The sequence below is a fragment of the Myxine glutinosa genome, chromosome 5 (assembly GCF_964187855.1).
Source record: "Myxine glutinosa chromosome 5, kmMyxGlut1.1, whole genome shotgun sequence".
Lineage (NCBI taxonomy): Eukaryota > Metazoa > Chordata > Myxini > Myxiniformes > Myxinidae > Myxine > Myxine glutinosa.
In genome coordinates this window covers 175525886-175540692 of record NC_136265.1, presented here as the reverse complement: position 1 = coordinate 175540692, position 14807 = coordinate 175525886, and the positions used below count along the sequence as shown (strand labels likewise).

General features: G+C 41.9%; 1 protein-coding gene across 2 annotated transcripts in view; it reads right to left on the bottom strand.

Moving 5' to 3' along the window:
• The window catches only part of LOC137426700 (cytochrome P450 3A9), a 179243-nt gene that overhangs the window by 32274 nt on the left and 132162 nt on the right, over positions 1 to 14807 (bottom strand). For both annotated transcript variants that reach the window (XM_068115491.2, XM_078779119.1), the window contains exons 9-10: positions 9381 to 9508; positions 5451 to 5538 (exon numbers count right to left, since the gene is read on the bottom strand). In XM_068115491.2, the coding sequence (XP_067971592.2) occupies positions 5451 to 5538; positions 9381 to 9508 (216 nt within the window). The remainder of the gene's footprint in view (positions 1 to 5450; positions 5539 to 9380; positions 9509 to 14807) is intronic.

Below are 14807 nucleotides of genomic sequence, written 5' to 3'. Positions count from 1 at the left end.
AAAATCTCTCGATTGATTCATTAAAGGCTGAAATTGCAGCCCTGGAGGAAAACATTAATACGGCTGGGAAAGACACTACAGGTGACCGGCTGTTATGGACTAAAAAGGCAATCTTGACTGAATTGGTACGGCAGCGGGGAATGGGCACCCTGGTACGCATGAGAATGAGTTATTTAACGTTGGATATGCCAAATAAGGACTTTTTTAGTTTGGAGAACTCTGTCAAAAAATCACAACAGATTCACGGGCTACGTGCTGCTAATGGGTCAATAGTGACTTCCCAACAAGAGATTAAGTCTGTTTTGAAGGGTTTTCATACAAACTTGTACTCCCCCCAAAGCATAAGTAATGAGACCTTGCAGGAGCTGACTACTGGGCTTCCGAGACTTGAGGAGGACCAGCAACGCACACTGAACATGCCAGTTTCGGCTGCTGAACTTGAAACTGCTTTGCGGAGCTTGAAGGATGGTAAAGCCTCTGGGATTGATGGTTTGCCCAGAGAGTTCTACAAGACTTTTTGGAACCTTGTGGGACCTGACCTACTTGATGTATTTGATGAATGCATTCATGTTGGAGAGCTTCCCCTGACCTGCAGAAGAGCAGTCATGTGCCTGTTGCCAAAGGCTGGGGACACTCAACTAGTCGAGAACTGGCGGCCTGTCTAATTGCTGTGTGCGGATTACAAGATTTTGTCGAAGGTTTTAGCAAACCGTTTGGGAACTGTGATCAGCTCTATTGTGCACCCTGACCAGACCTACTGTGTACCAGGAAGGTCAATTTATGATAATATATTTTTGATAAGGGATATTATTTCTTGTAATAAGTACTTGCGTGCCAGTTTTGGGTTGTTGTTTCTTGACCAAACAAAGGCTTTTGATCGTGTTGATCATACATATTTGTTTTCTGTTCTGGAGCGGATGGGTTTTGGCGAAACTTTCATTTCCTATGTTAAGCTGTTATACACTGACACCTTCTGCATGATGAAAGTAAACAACAGTTTATGTCCCCCCTTTCCTTTCCGACGGGGTATCCGTCAAGGTTGTCCCCTTTCTGGACTTCTGTATATAATTGCCCTTGAACCACTCTTAGCATCCATCAGGCAGCGAATAACTCAGGATGTGGGAGCCGTTTTTGGTTCAAGATTTGTGGTCACAGCTTATGCTGATGATGTATGTGTTCTGATTAAAGGCCCAAGTAGTGTTGCTGCGGTGCAGCGTTGCCTTAAAGATTACTCTGCGGCCTCTTCCGCCGAAGTAAATTGGAGCAAGAGTGTAGCCTTATGGTGCGGTTCAGATAACCTTTCTTTAACACTGCCACCGGCACTCCCACAGAATTTAGAGTGGAAAACAGATGGGGTCAAATATCTTGGTGTCTATCTCGGCAACCAGGAAGTAGAAATGAAGAACTGGGAAGGAATGATTGAACAAATTACACACCGGTTGAAATGATGGGAAGGACTGCTGCGATCTCTTTCATATAAAGGCCGCACTCTTGTCATAAATAATTTGATAGCAGCAAGATTATGGCATTAACTAATTGCCTTGCAGCCACCCAAGGAGTTGATACCAGCCATCCAGTGGATCTTGATTAATTTCTTTTGGAATGGATACCACTGGCTTCGGCCTCAAATACTGTACCATCCTCGGAAGGAGGGTGGACATGGAATTGTGGATGTGTCCACCCGGCTTATGGCTTTTCGCCTACAGTCTGTGCAACGTCTGTTGTATGCTGAAGAGCTGCCCTGGCGCCCATTTGCGGGTTTTTTTGCTGCAACAAGTGGGAGGCCTGTGTTATGATAGGCACCTGTTCCTGGTGAACCTTGACCGTGTCAGCTTAGTTTCAATCCCAATTTTTTATCAGGGTTTGCTGAAAGTTTGGAAAGGCTTTGGGGTTCATCGTTGCCTTGAGGCTTATAATTGCTGGATGTTTATCCAAGAACCTATTTTCTATAACGGGTTTTTTCCATGCATTCCTCATAGTCCGCAAGGAGGAGTTGGCAAAGTTTGTGACCTGAGGGAAACATCTGGGACAAAATGGATGTCTGCTGGCAGGGTGGCGGCCATTCTTGGTTTAGGATCTGTGCGTGTTGTCAGCCAAATTATACGCATCGTCAAGAGGAAGTTTAAGGAGTTAAATATTGGCTGCGAAGGTGTAAACAATGTCGAGGATTTTCGGCTGTCCTTCCCTGAAATTAAGGTGCTCCCAAGCTCTACAGTCAAATGGTGAACTTGTATCTCCTTTTCATTTGGTAAAAAAGGCGGGTATTCACAAGCTCCTTTGAGAAAACCAAGCATCACCCTTCTCCGGAGTGACACGAGTGGCCTTGTGGTCAGAAAGTTTAGGGCCAGGATCTCCTGCCACGCCACTGTGGCCTAATATGGACAAACTACCTATTTATGGGTTCCTAGCAGATATCCAGTGGAAATTAGCACAGTGGGCTCTCCCTACGAACACCTTTGTTCATCACCTTGATAGCTCAGTACCGGTAGCATGTGTTACGTGCTCCTCCCCAAAGATCAATGGTGAAACCACACCAATTGATACCAACAAACAAATATTGTATTAAGGTCACACAAGAATAACAACACAAAAACAACACAAAAATGAATAGCAAGCACGTTGAATTTTTGACCCCTTGTCCCCTGCAATATGCCCCTTTCCTTCTTTTACTTTTATCCCATTTCTCCCAATCCCTATTATCTCCTCTCCCCACAACCTCCACACTCCCTCCTACCCTCATTTCTCTCTTATTTTCCTCTTTTCATTTCCTTTCTAATTACCAGTTTACAAAACCCATGCGTACGTGTTACGTGCTCCTCCCCAAACCCCCTGGTCACGGTGTACCGCCGAGCCCCGAGAGGAGTCACAGCAGAAAGATGTGTTATTCTGTGTCAAAGGTCAATGGTGAAACCACACCAATTGTTACCAACAAACAAATATTGTATTAAGATCACACAAGAATAACAGTACAACAACAATAGTAATCAATTGTACAACCAATATATATTTCCTATGATGGTACCATCAGGTTCGTACAATATAACTCACTGTGCTCCAAGTGAGCGAAAAGCAGAACATTCCCAATGTCTCTATTCCCGGCTTCACGCCAAAGTTGATTCTGGCTTCAAGCCAAAGTCGATCCGCTCCAGTGATCGTCAGAACGATGTCTAATCGAGACCAGAATCCCGTTCGGATGACAGTCACAGTCACGCGGCCAAAGCTGCGCAAAGGCGCCCTCAAGGCGACTGGCAAATCACACCCTCAGGTATGGACGTTCCACGGCTCCAAATCGGCGAACCGCAGATTTCCCACTCAAAAGCCAGGTTACACACACACACACACACACACACACACACACACACACACACACACACACACACACACACACACACACACACACACACACACACACACACACACACACCAGATTAACGTCTGAATGCGGTGAAAATGGTTGAAGCGAGATGAAACCTTGAGCGAAGCGCAAGTCCTGCGAGAGGTAAAAATGGCTGATGGCCCGTTCTCGTGGCGTAACGGCACTCCAACGATTCTCTTCGGAATCGACCGCAAAACCTGTCACGCAGGTTCATCTGTCACAGCGATGACAACTCTGTCGCAGGAATCCCTTTCCCGGGAAACCCAACGTTCACTCGTGACTCTCGTTCGCCAATTGCTCGCTCCAGAACTCGAAGCAACTAGGCTTCTTCTCCGACTCACTCGCTCCGCCTTCTCCTCCACCTCTTCCTCTTCGTCGTTGTCCGGTTCCGGTTTCATTTAAAACATTAACTTTTTTACCTTTTGAAAATAGTAACCTCTATTTCCCTCAAACGACAACAATAATGGTACATGGAATCAAAAATGTTTACAGTGGATGAAAACCACAACAACGGAAGTGACGAATCCGTAACACATGCCCCTTCTGTGAACAGAAGGAGGATCTCTTTCATGCCTATGTGAAATGCGAAAGACTAATACCTCTTTTCTCTATTCTCACACACCTTCTTGATCAGTTGTCTTTTCCTTTCACTTCACATTCTTTTATTTTTGGTGTACCTTTCAGACCCTCCTGCAAGGACTCTGGTGTTCTCCTAAACTTCTTAGATGCTATAGCAAAATATGCAATATATAAATCAAGGAAATTAAAATTGATAATGGGCATGGATTTGATGTTGTTCCTATGTTTAAAGGGCTGGTGTCTGCAAGAATCAGGTTAGAGTTTGATTATTATGTGGCGAATGAAAATGTCAAACTCTTTGAGTGCAAATGGTGTATTAATGAAGCCTTATGTGTTGTCAATGAATTGAATTTGGTCTTTCTTTTTTAATAACTACATAAAGAATTGTGTTGTTTTTTTTCTATTTTTCTCTCCTGTAAAATTTGACTTGACCTGGTTTGTTTTTGTAAAATAAATGGTGTTGAAAATTCAATTCCATCTCTATCTCTCTCTCTCTCTCTCTCTCTCTCTCTCTCTCTCTCTCTCTCTCTCTCTCTCTCTCTATGCCCTGACTTTGTGAAGGTGAAGTACACCATCCTGGATGTGGCGGATCTCTGGGTCACTTCTGAGAGATTGATCGGCTGTCTCTGTGCTGCGGGCTTGTTCGAGAGAATTGTCCAGGGCTATAGACAAACAACAACAACAACAGCTTCCACATTCTCTTTGATCTCATTCTTCCATCCAGGTCTTCAAGATAGCTGTTTACCACCATTTAATGGTGGTAGAGGCACTGTTGTCTCGAAACAGACTAGTTAAACCCTCCCAGCCCTTTTTATTCTGTGAAGAGACAACTTTTCACATTTGTCTCATTTCAATCAAAGGGGCTGGTTGTTCTGCTTTCGTTTTCTTTGTGTAGCCCCCACCAGAAGTGGCCTTCTGGCTTTGTGGCAGGTAATATCCCATATAAAAAAATAAAAAATAAAAATAATTCTAACATTATTAGATTATCCCTCATCCCTGCTTAATCCCCCTTTCCACACCCCAAAGCCCTCCTCCTTCCAAATTTCTAGTTTTTCTTTTCTGAAAATTTCCTTCTGTATCCATCTTGTCTACCCCATGCCTCCCTCCCCATGCCCATTGTTTCTCCAAGTATCCCTCTATTTTATCCTTCAACCCTGCCGTTGGTGTTTCCCCCCTCTCTCTACTGTTCTATTATCCTGTTGCGTCGTGATCGATTCTGTGTTCTAGCTCTTCCACGAACTTGGATTCTGTATACAAAAATCATCGCCTGCATCCTTATCCTAATCGGATTCCCCTGTTCAAAAACAAGAATGGCGCATCATCCTGACCTATTCTATCCACTGCATACATTCAAGAAAAAAAGGAGTCTGTGGAAATGCTCAAAACACCTCATAAGGACAATAACTCGCCAGAATAACACATTTCAGCTTTGTAAAGAACAATTTGATTGCATGTCAGTTACATTTGTGTGAGTACAGCAAACAGTACATCTTACTTTTATACGGTATGGCAGCTCCCTGCTCATTTTTCACAGTTTCAGAGATTTGAATGTCGATCATCATCTGGAAGAAGTCAACTCGGTCCTGAAACAAGAGTGGCATTTACATCATCAATTTTTAACACTTGGTTCAATCCACACTTCTCTTTTATTTGTATGCAAGGTCGAGGCTTGGGGAAGAGGTCGAGCAAAGAAAAAAGCAGAAGTTCTTCTTGAACACAGGAACAAGAACACAGGCGAAAGTGGGGAAACGCACCAACAGACGAGTTGAGGAACGCTTGAAGGAAGAAGGGCTAAGGGTAAGAACAAGAGCAGGAGGAGGAGAAAGACATAAGAATGAACAAATTATGTACAAGCTTAAGCACTACAAGCTTGGGGCTGAAACAGGATGGAATAACAGGAGATGAAAAGCAATGGAACAAATGAACAACCAAAACGGCATTCGGTGGAGCGCACAGTCTCGCCTCGCATGCTCATTTTGTACAAAAATACCATCGTTAACCGAACACGCTACTGTTATGGTCCACTGCTATTGTGGTCCATATATCTGTATCATCCATGCACCTCTTTTATGCCACATACATTGCCATTATTGGCAGCTTTATTGATTAATTAGTGATTGATTATTAAAATATTTCATGACCACTTTTGGGAACATTAAGGCTAAATTGCATCAATGAAGATGAATATGCAAAACAATTTCACAGCAATAGCTTCAATAATAATGATTTTGACTGAAATGGTCAAACTCTTGGAAACTTTGACCTTGGGCATTCTAGTCAGGTTCACTATGTCAATAAATTATATTTCGTTCAAAATCATGGTAGATTAGCAAACCTATACATTTTTGGAAAGGTTATAGCATAAGGAAACTAAAAATCAATGTTTACATTTGGAGAGATACCTGTATGGCGGCCATTTTGGATTTTCAAAATGGCCACTGTAAAATACATATTTTGTTCTATTTCTGCCTCTAATTACCCTAAAAACTTTTTAAAATATACTAAACCTATATTTTCAGGGACAAGGAATCCAATGAAAGTATCAAATTAGTGCTTTGGGGAATGGTAAGACACGAATCAAAGGTTTTGAATTGCAAAATACTGTCTTTATATTCGTGATAAGTTGCATAATCAAATACATGTTATCATTTTGTACAGGCAGTTAATAACATCAAAATGTGTCACAATAATTCATATCACCAAACATACACAGGCAGTCAGCAAAATCATATATACACATGCAGTCAGTATAACTTCACATCTACACAGGCAGTCAATGACAAAATATACACAGGCAGTCAATGGCATCAAACATACACGATTACAGAATATGCCATTTAGAGTTCGTCATCACTGTCCTGTGTGTCGTATCCGACAATATAGTCCGCATCGTTTTCACAGTCCGTTCCACACAAGGAAAGGTCGGTCAAATTGATTGGCAAATCGAATTGGTCGAATGGTCGATCGAATCGAATTCGATGAATCGAATCGAATCGAATCGATCGAATTGGTCGAATGGTCGAATTGGTCGAATGGAATTGGTCGATTGGTCGAATCGAATTGGTCGGAATTGGCAAATGTAAACATTGATTTTCAGATTTTCCATGTAATAACGTTTCCAAAAATGAATAGGTTTGCTAATCTACCATGATTTTGAACGAAAAAACATAGTGAACCTGACTATTCTCAGGAAACTAGGGGGGTGTCACACATCAAAACTAGAGTAAAAAGTCTGAAAGATAATTTGACGAGGAACATTTTGGAACTGGTTGGAAATCGCTATGATTATGCAATCAAACGGTAAAGCTACTAATGGTTTTCATACTTGTGATGACCATGACCTTGCCCTATTGATTCCAAAAACAACGAGAAGAATGCTTTATAACTGTGAGCAGTTTTGGCCAGGCCCTAAGCCACCCCACTTTCATACAACCATGCATTAATCAGATGTATAGTGATTTAAAGTTTCGCATCCATCTGTTCAGCGGTTTCAGAGAAGATATTTTTAAAGGTTTTTCACTTCAATCCTACATGGTTGTCACATGACGTCACCAATGACATCATTGTTGTCAAACCTTATTCCCCATGGCTCATCAATCATAAATAATAATGTTTTCCTTTGATCTGTTCAGCAGTTTCAGAGACAAATATTTTAAGGTTTTCGTTCAATCCAAGATGGCTGCAAACCATGTGACTGATGTTTTAGTTATCACATTTGTATCCCCATAGGTAGTCAATGATGTCCTAAAGTTTCAGATCCATTGGTTCAGTGGTTTGAGAGAAGATGTTTTAAAAAATGTTTTGCAATGGTTTTACCTTCAATCCAACATGGCTGCCAGACCCTGTGACCTATGATGTTTAAATTTTCAAACTAAATTCCCCATGGCATGTCAATCAGGTATTAAATGTTTACATCAATCGATTGTGCATTTCAAGAGAAGGAATTTTTTTAGGTTTACGTTAAATCCAATATGGCTGCCAAACTACGTCCACAACTTTTTGAAATATCATGCTATATATCGTTTTTGGCCCCATCACTCAATGGTGAAGAATCACTTAGAGTTTTAAAAACTCTCGTATCCGGATCCATTTTCAGATATTCACAAAAATCGAACCATTTCACCCTTTTCACACAACCAACCTGTCCATCAAGTTTCATCCTAATCCGTCCCTAAGTTTTTGAAATACTGTATCATGTTTATATATCGGTTTTAGCCCTCTCACTCAGTGGTGAAGAATCACTTGAAAAATCGGAGGTAATAAAATATGTCAATTCTGTGCATTAAAACCATCGACATCATAGAAGGGTGAATGAATCCATCCATAAAGACTGGTTCTTTACTCGTAAATGTAAAAAGTCAAAGGCACCACTAATTGAATGTTCTGGAAAGGCAAAGTTTACCAGTAAAGATAAAAAGAAACAAAAGTAGAAATATAAAGAAAAAAGAAAAAAGGTAAAGAAATAAGAAAGGCCAGCCAAGATGTATGTCTTGCAGTATTATCATAACACGACAATGTGGAGTGGATTAATCATTGAAAAGGAAGAATGAATCGAGACGAGGCACATCCAAGGTTCCAAAAGAGTAACCACTTTTTCAGATCACTATCCAGTATCCATAATGGGCAGGTGTTTTTATTTATTTATCCAAATGAGCCTCTGGTAGTATTGCCTTGGTGTCTCTCTAATGCAAGACAGGTGCTTTTTACTGGATTGTGCTGCATTTCATTTTTCCATCTAGATTCTAGAATAATGTTTGGAAAGTATACTGCTGCTGCTTCAGGAATATGTACTTAATAAAGTTTACATGCAAAGTCTTGTGAGATTGTCAGGGTCCAGTGGGAATACAACTGGCGTCAGGAACATCACTGTCATAACTAATGTTTAGCTTTGGTTTTCCTTCAATCCCAAGAGAAAAATGTTATATATATATATATTTTGTATACAAGATCGAGGCTCGTGTAAGAGCTAACATTAATCACAAATAGACAAACTGACACATAAAACATAAGATAAAGGAAGCGGGAGACAAGATGGGGAGAGAGAGAGGGAGAAACACAAGTACAACATTTGAGAGCAGGGACATCGGGAGATCTGTGGGAGGGAGAGGGCTTGGGGAAGGAGGCACGCGAAAGGGGGGTGGGGGGTGGCAGAGGTATAATACACATGGACCCTGCTCGGACTTCCAGGAAAGAAGTCGGAATTTCAAAAAGGTGGATCTGGGGTAAATTAATGCTAGTAGAAAAGATCAAGGTTTTGGATGGGGGAAGATAAGAGATGGTGGTGAACAGCTGTTTTAAAGACCTGGAGGGAGGAGTGGGATTGAAGAGAGTGAGGGAGTTTGTTCCAGAGGCGGGATAAATTATCGATAAGTTCTAACTCTTCTCATGCACTTGAAAACAAAAGAGTTCCAAAGGTGCATCTTACCAAATGTTTTCCTTCCATCCGAGCCTTCTTCATACGCTGCAAGTTGGTGTTGAAGAAGTGTAAAACGGAAGATGACAACATGTGGAAGTTAAAGAAGCGCAACACTGGAATAGTCACTGGGAACAAAACTAACAGCACCACACACAAATAATCAGAATAAAATATAATAGAAAACAAGTACAAAGCTCTGATAAACATTGATCATGCAAAAGTCATAGGTATTCTGCGTTAATGAGTGGATATGATCGGAAACTCAAACGCATACCTCCACCGGGCCGAACAGTTCACGTTTTGCATCCCACTGATAGGTCAGATCTGGATATGCACCTGAACCAAATTCGAATCGGTTTGTTCTCGTCACTTACCCAACTCATCCACCTAGGTTTGTCATAAGTCGTCCACAACGTTTTGAGATATCGTGCTGTATATCGTTTTGGCCTCATCACTCAATGGTGAAGAATCATTTTAATAATTCTTCACCAAATCTTCACGGATCTTCACCAAAATCGAATCATTTCATTATTGTCACACACCCAACCCCGCCATCAAATTTCTTCTGAATCCGTCCACTTATGGAATTTTCACCAGAATTGGGTTATTGGCAGGATGAAACCTGGGGGACGGACGGACATATGGACATTTTGGGAGATTTCAATGATTTTGAGGGCCTTGTATTTCACAGCATCAAGATGTGAAATGTGTGAGGCAGGGTCATTCGCCTGAAGAGCAGTACTACATGGAGCTATGGATGAATGCCTTGGCAAATTATTCGAATTTCGGATTTGCCAAGGAAACACCTGGCATGATGGAGAATGCTTAACTGATGTTCTCAGATCAGGACGGTGTAAGCTCAGAATAAAATAATGATTTTAAATAATGGAATTGAAACACTTTTGTACTTTTATTTTACAATATGTATGAACTGAGAAGATTCTGCAAAAAATAATCCTCAATCCCGATGTGTTTAATGAGCGACTGACATCAATTCCCTGTGCAGTGCAGCGGGAACCACGAGTTGCTGTTCCTCGATTTTCCATTCACCTTAGATGGTTACTCCATGTCAAAAGTCAACATAGGGTGGGGTCATTCAGATACCTCTGACTTGGTCCCAGGCCAGCCTTGCTGAATGATTCTGTGCAATTGCTTCTGAACTGCGTCATGCACTGCAACTTTATGAAGTCGTTACCAGCTCAAGTCTCCAACCGGAAGAAATTCAAGATGATCGATTTCTTCCATTTCGCATATAAAATCACAGGCATCAACTTCTGGTCCGGTATGTCCTGCTCAGCGTATCAGTTAGAATCATCTTCTCTCCTCTCTTTTAGAAAACTTTCAGACTATTTTTAGAGCCGAAGCAACACTCTTTGAAGTCTTTTTGATGCATTGAACACTATTTATTCCAATGGATGGTGGTCAGTTGCTACATTCGTCATGTCCCACCAGAAGATCTAGACTTCAAATTTATCACAAGCAAACACAACCTCTAGAAACTCTTTCTCGATCTGTGCATACATCGTCTCTGCTGATGTTAACGCTCTTGATGTGTAATCGACTGTTGTCTACCCTGCATTATCGCTGCTGCAAGTCCAGCTTGAGATGCGTTGCATTGTAGCGAGATCGCTTCTCTGGGAATGGAATAATGCAGGACTGGCGTCCTGGTGACCACTACTTTAAGTTGTTGCAATGCCAATTCTTGTGATTTGCCCCATGCCCATTCTACATCTGAGTAGTTTCATGATACCTGATAGACGCAGGAGAAATTCTTATTCAGATGATGATGATTATGATGGTGTGAGTCATCGCTTTCGACAAATCTCTTCCCTTCGTTGTCGTGCTCACCAAGTATTGTGCGTTGTGCGATGGCTGTATAGTCCAATGCGGGACCCACAGCATCTACTACAAACATTGCAGGTATAGACTGGTCCTTGTGCAGATGGACGTTGGCACATTTTCCTTTCATTTCTCCGCTGTCTCTCGATAGCAAGTCTCCCACATTCAAAGTGCTCCAGACCTTTGCAACAAATGTTATGCCAAGAGTACTCAAATACACACACACACATACACACACAATACTTTGGCGCAGGAGGAGGCCATTCAGCCCATCATGCTTGCACCAACACCAGATACCATCACTCATCCACACGTAAACGACCTACACAAGTCCTGCCAATATCCCTGTAAAAGTGTAAATCATCTCAAAGGGAATGTTCTTTCCTGGTAAGCAGTAGTGAAAACTTCATCAGGACTGGCTCCATCTTGTCTTTGTCTCCCTCTTTGGGCCAGTCTGACCATGTTGAGTAGACGTCGCACGCTTCTTCTCTGATTACCGTGAGAAGTGTCACCACCTGCACTGGTTCTGTTGCAGAACTAAGGTGTTTGACAGCCCTTTAAGGAGGCACGCATGTGCAGAGGCAAGCTGTGCTTGTTTCAGGTGCTGGCAGAACCTGTCAGAATAAAAAGCCTGACAATCAACTGACCTGTGTGTCTTTTGTAAGTGCCTGAAACATGGCATCATAAGTGAGCCAATCCTACTTCACATTTTGTGGTAATATTGAATGATGCCGAGTGGCTACTGGTGCCACCCAGTCTAGTCTGCAGTAATTAGAAGGAAGATGGCCACACTGAGTGAAAATAATTCAAATACATGGAAGTAATTAGTTTCATCCAGTTTTCCTATTTTGCCAATTCCGACACCAGTTAGATGCTTGCTTGAGACTTTGTTTTTACCTCGAACTGCCGAAGTCAGCTTGCAGAATATGTCTGATGAGCTAGACCAGGCAACTTGGCTTAGTGTTGGGACACCAGCAATTGGATCAGCGACAAGCGCACTCACAGAAATGTCGATGACTATGAATGAACTACCACCAGGCAAACTGGATTTACGTGCAGCTAGCCAGTTAACTTGCCACAAACGTGGAGATGCCGGAAGGTGGAGTTGGAACTGTACCTGGACCTTGTGATGAATGATCAGTCGGAAGAGAGGAAGGTGAAGTCGATTCTCTACTTGATTGGCACAGGAAGATGGGATACAGTGCCTTCAGAAACTATTCACACCCCTTGACTTTTTCACATTTTGTTGTGTTGCAGCCTAAATTTTAAATGGATTAAATTGAGATTTTTTTGTCACTGATGAAAACATAATTCCCCATAATGTCAAAGTGGAATTTATTTTTAGAAAATTTTACAAATAAATTAAGAATGAAAAGCTGAAATGTTTTGAGTCAATAAGTATTCAACCCCTTTGCCTTAACACTCCTAATTGAGCTCAGATGCATCCAATTTACTTTGATCATCCTTGAGATGTCTCCACAACTTGATTGGAGTCTACCTGTGGCCAATTCAATTGAATGAACATGATTTAGAAAGAAAAACACCTTTCTATATAAGGTCCCAGAGTTGATATGCATGCCAGAGCAGAAACTCTACCATGAAGTCCAAGGACCAGTCTGTCCATCTCCGAGATATAAATGTGAGGAGGCATAGATCTGAGGCAGGGCATGAAACAATTTCTCGAGTGTTGAAAGTTCCCAAGAGCACAGTGAGCTCCATCATGAGGCAATAGAAAGAATATAGAATGACCAGACTCTTTCGAGAGCTGGCCGTCCGACCAAACTGAGAAACCGGTAAAAAGGACCTTGGTCATGGAGGTGATCAATAACCCAATGATCACTCTGACAGAACTACAGAGTTCCTTGGCTGAGATGGGAGAAGCTGCCAGAAGGACAATAATCTCTGCAGCACTTCACAAATCTAGGCTTTATGGGAGAGTGACCAGACGGAAGCCACTCCTGAGAAAAAGTCACTCGACAGCACACCTGAAGTTTGCAAAAAGGAGCGTGAAAAGCATGAGGCAAAATGAGGATGTGAAAGCTCCGAGAATATGAGGAGCATGAGGAATTGAATCTCCGAGAGCATGAGGCAAAACATTCTGTGGTCTGATGAGATGAAAATTTAACTCTTTGGCCTGAATGCAAAGCATATGGAAGAAACCAAGCACAGCTCATCGCCCATCCAACACCATTACTACCATGAAGCATGGGGATGCTTTTAAGTAGCAGGGACCAGGAGACTTGTAAGGAAAGAAGGAACAATTAATGAAGCCAGATACAGGCAAATCCTTGAGGAGAACCTGTTTCAGAGTGCAAAAGACCTCAGACTGTGGCGAAGATTTACGTTCTAACAGGACAATGACCCCAAGCATACAGCTTAAGCAACACTGAATGGCTTCAGAACAAGAACATGAAAGTCCTTGAGTGATGCGGCCAAAGCCCAGACTTGAATCCCAATGATAATTTGTGGAAAGACGTGAAGATTGCTGTTCACCGACACTCTCTATTCAACTTGACAGAGCTTGAGCAAATCTGCCAGGAAGAATGGGAGAAACTCCCCAAATCTAGATGTAAAAAGCTGATACAGACATACCCAAGAAGACTCAAAGCTGTAATTGCTGCCAAACGTGCTTCTACGGAGTATTGACTCAGGGGGTTGAATACTTATGCAAATTAGATAAATCTGTATTTCATTTTTCATTATTTTGTAAGATTAAAACAAATAAATCATTGACATTATGGGGTATTTTCTGAAGATCAGTGACCAAAATCTCAATTTCATCCATTTTAAATTCAGGCTGTAGCACAACAAAATGTGAAGAAGTAAAGGGTGTGAATACTTTCTGAAGGCACTGTACTTATAGCACCATGACATTTGACACAGCGTATGATGGGCGCACTATGGCTGAACTCCTGCAAGCTTTCCAAGCCCATTGCCACAAACATACCAAGGAGATGTCTGAGCGCTATCGTTTCTTCACCAGAGGCCAAGAGAGCGGTGAGACCATTGACAAATATGTGACAGAACTATGAATCTGGGCAGTCACCTGCAATTTTCAAACTCTTCAGCAATCATTGATCCCTGATTGCATCATCTGTGACATTAATGATTATATGCATCGTGAATGTATATTCCAAGAGGAATATCTTGATTTGGCTAAGGGCTTGCAGTTATTCGGCGATATGGAATTGTCGAAGGAATGCAGACAAGCTATTGAATTATGACCAACCTCAAAAGTGGATGCAGTCCAACACACAGGAGGAACCACACCTTACTGTGTAGAACTGATCAGAATATTTCTGATAAGCGGAGGACTTTACCATCTACAGCACCACTTAAGCTGAAGCAGACTTCCAATGTGCGGGATGCATGTATTTATTGTGGTCAGAAGCATCCCCATGGGTCATGTCTCTCTACAGCTTACAGACAGCATTGTCACTTCACAATGAACCTTCGCATTGGATTGCTTCCCATTGAAACTCTTCAGTTCAATTTGCTTGTGGGCCCAGCAAGGATCTGCCCATGTTGTCCATCAGGATAGTGATTCTGCAGAATGGCAGATGGTTCATGTTGAGTTTGTTATCATGGAGAATGACT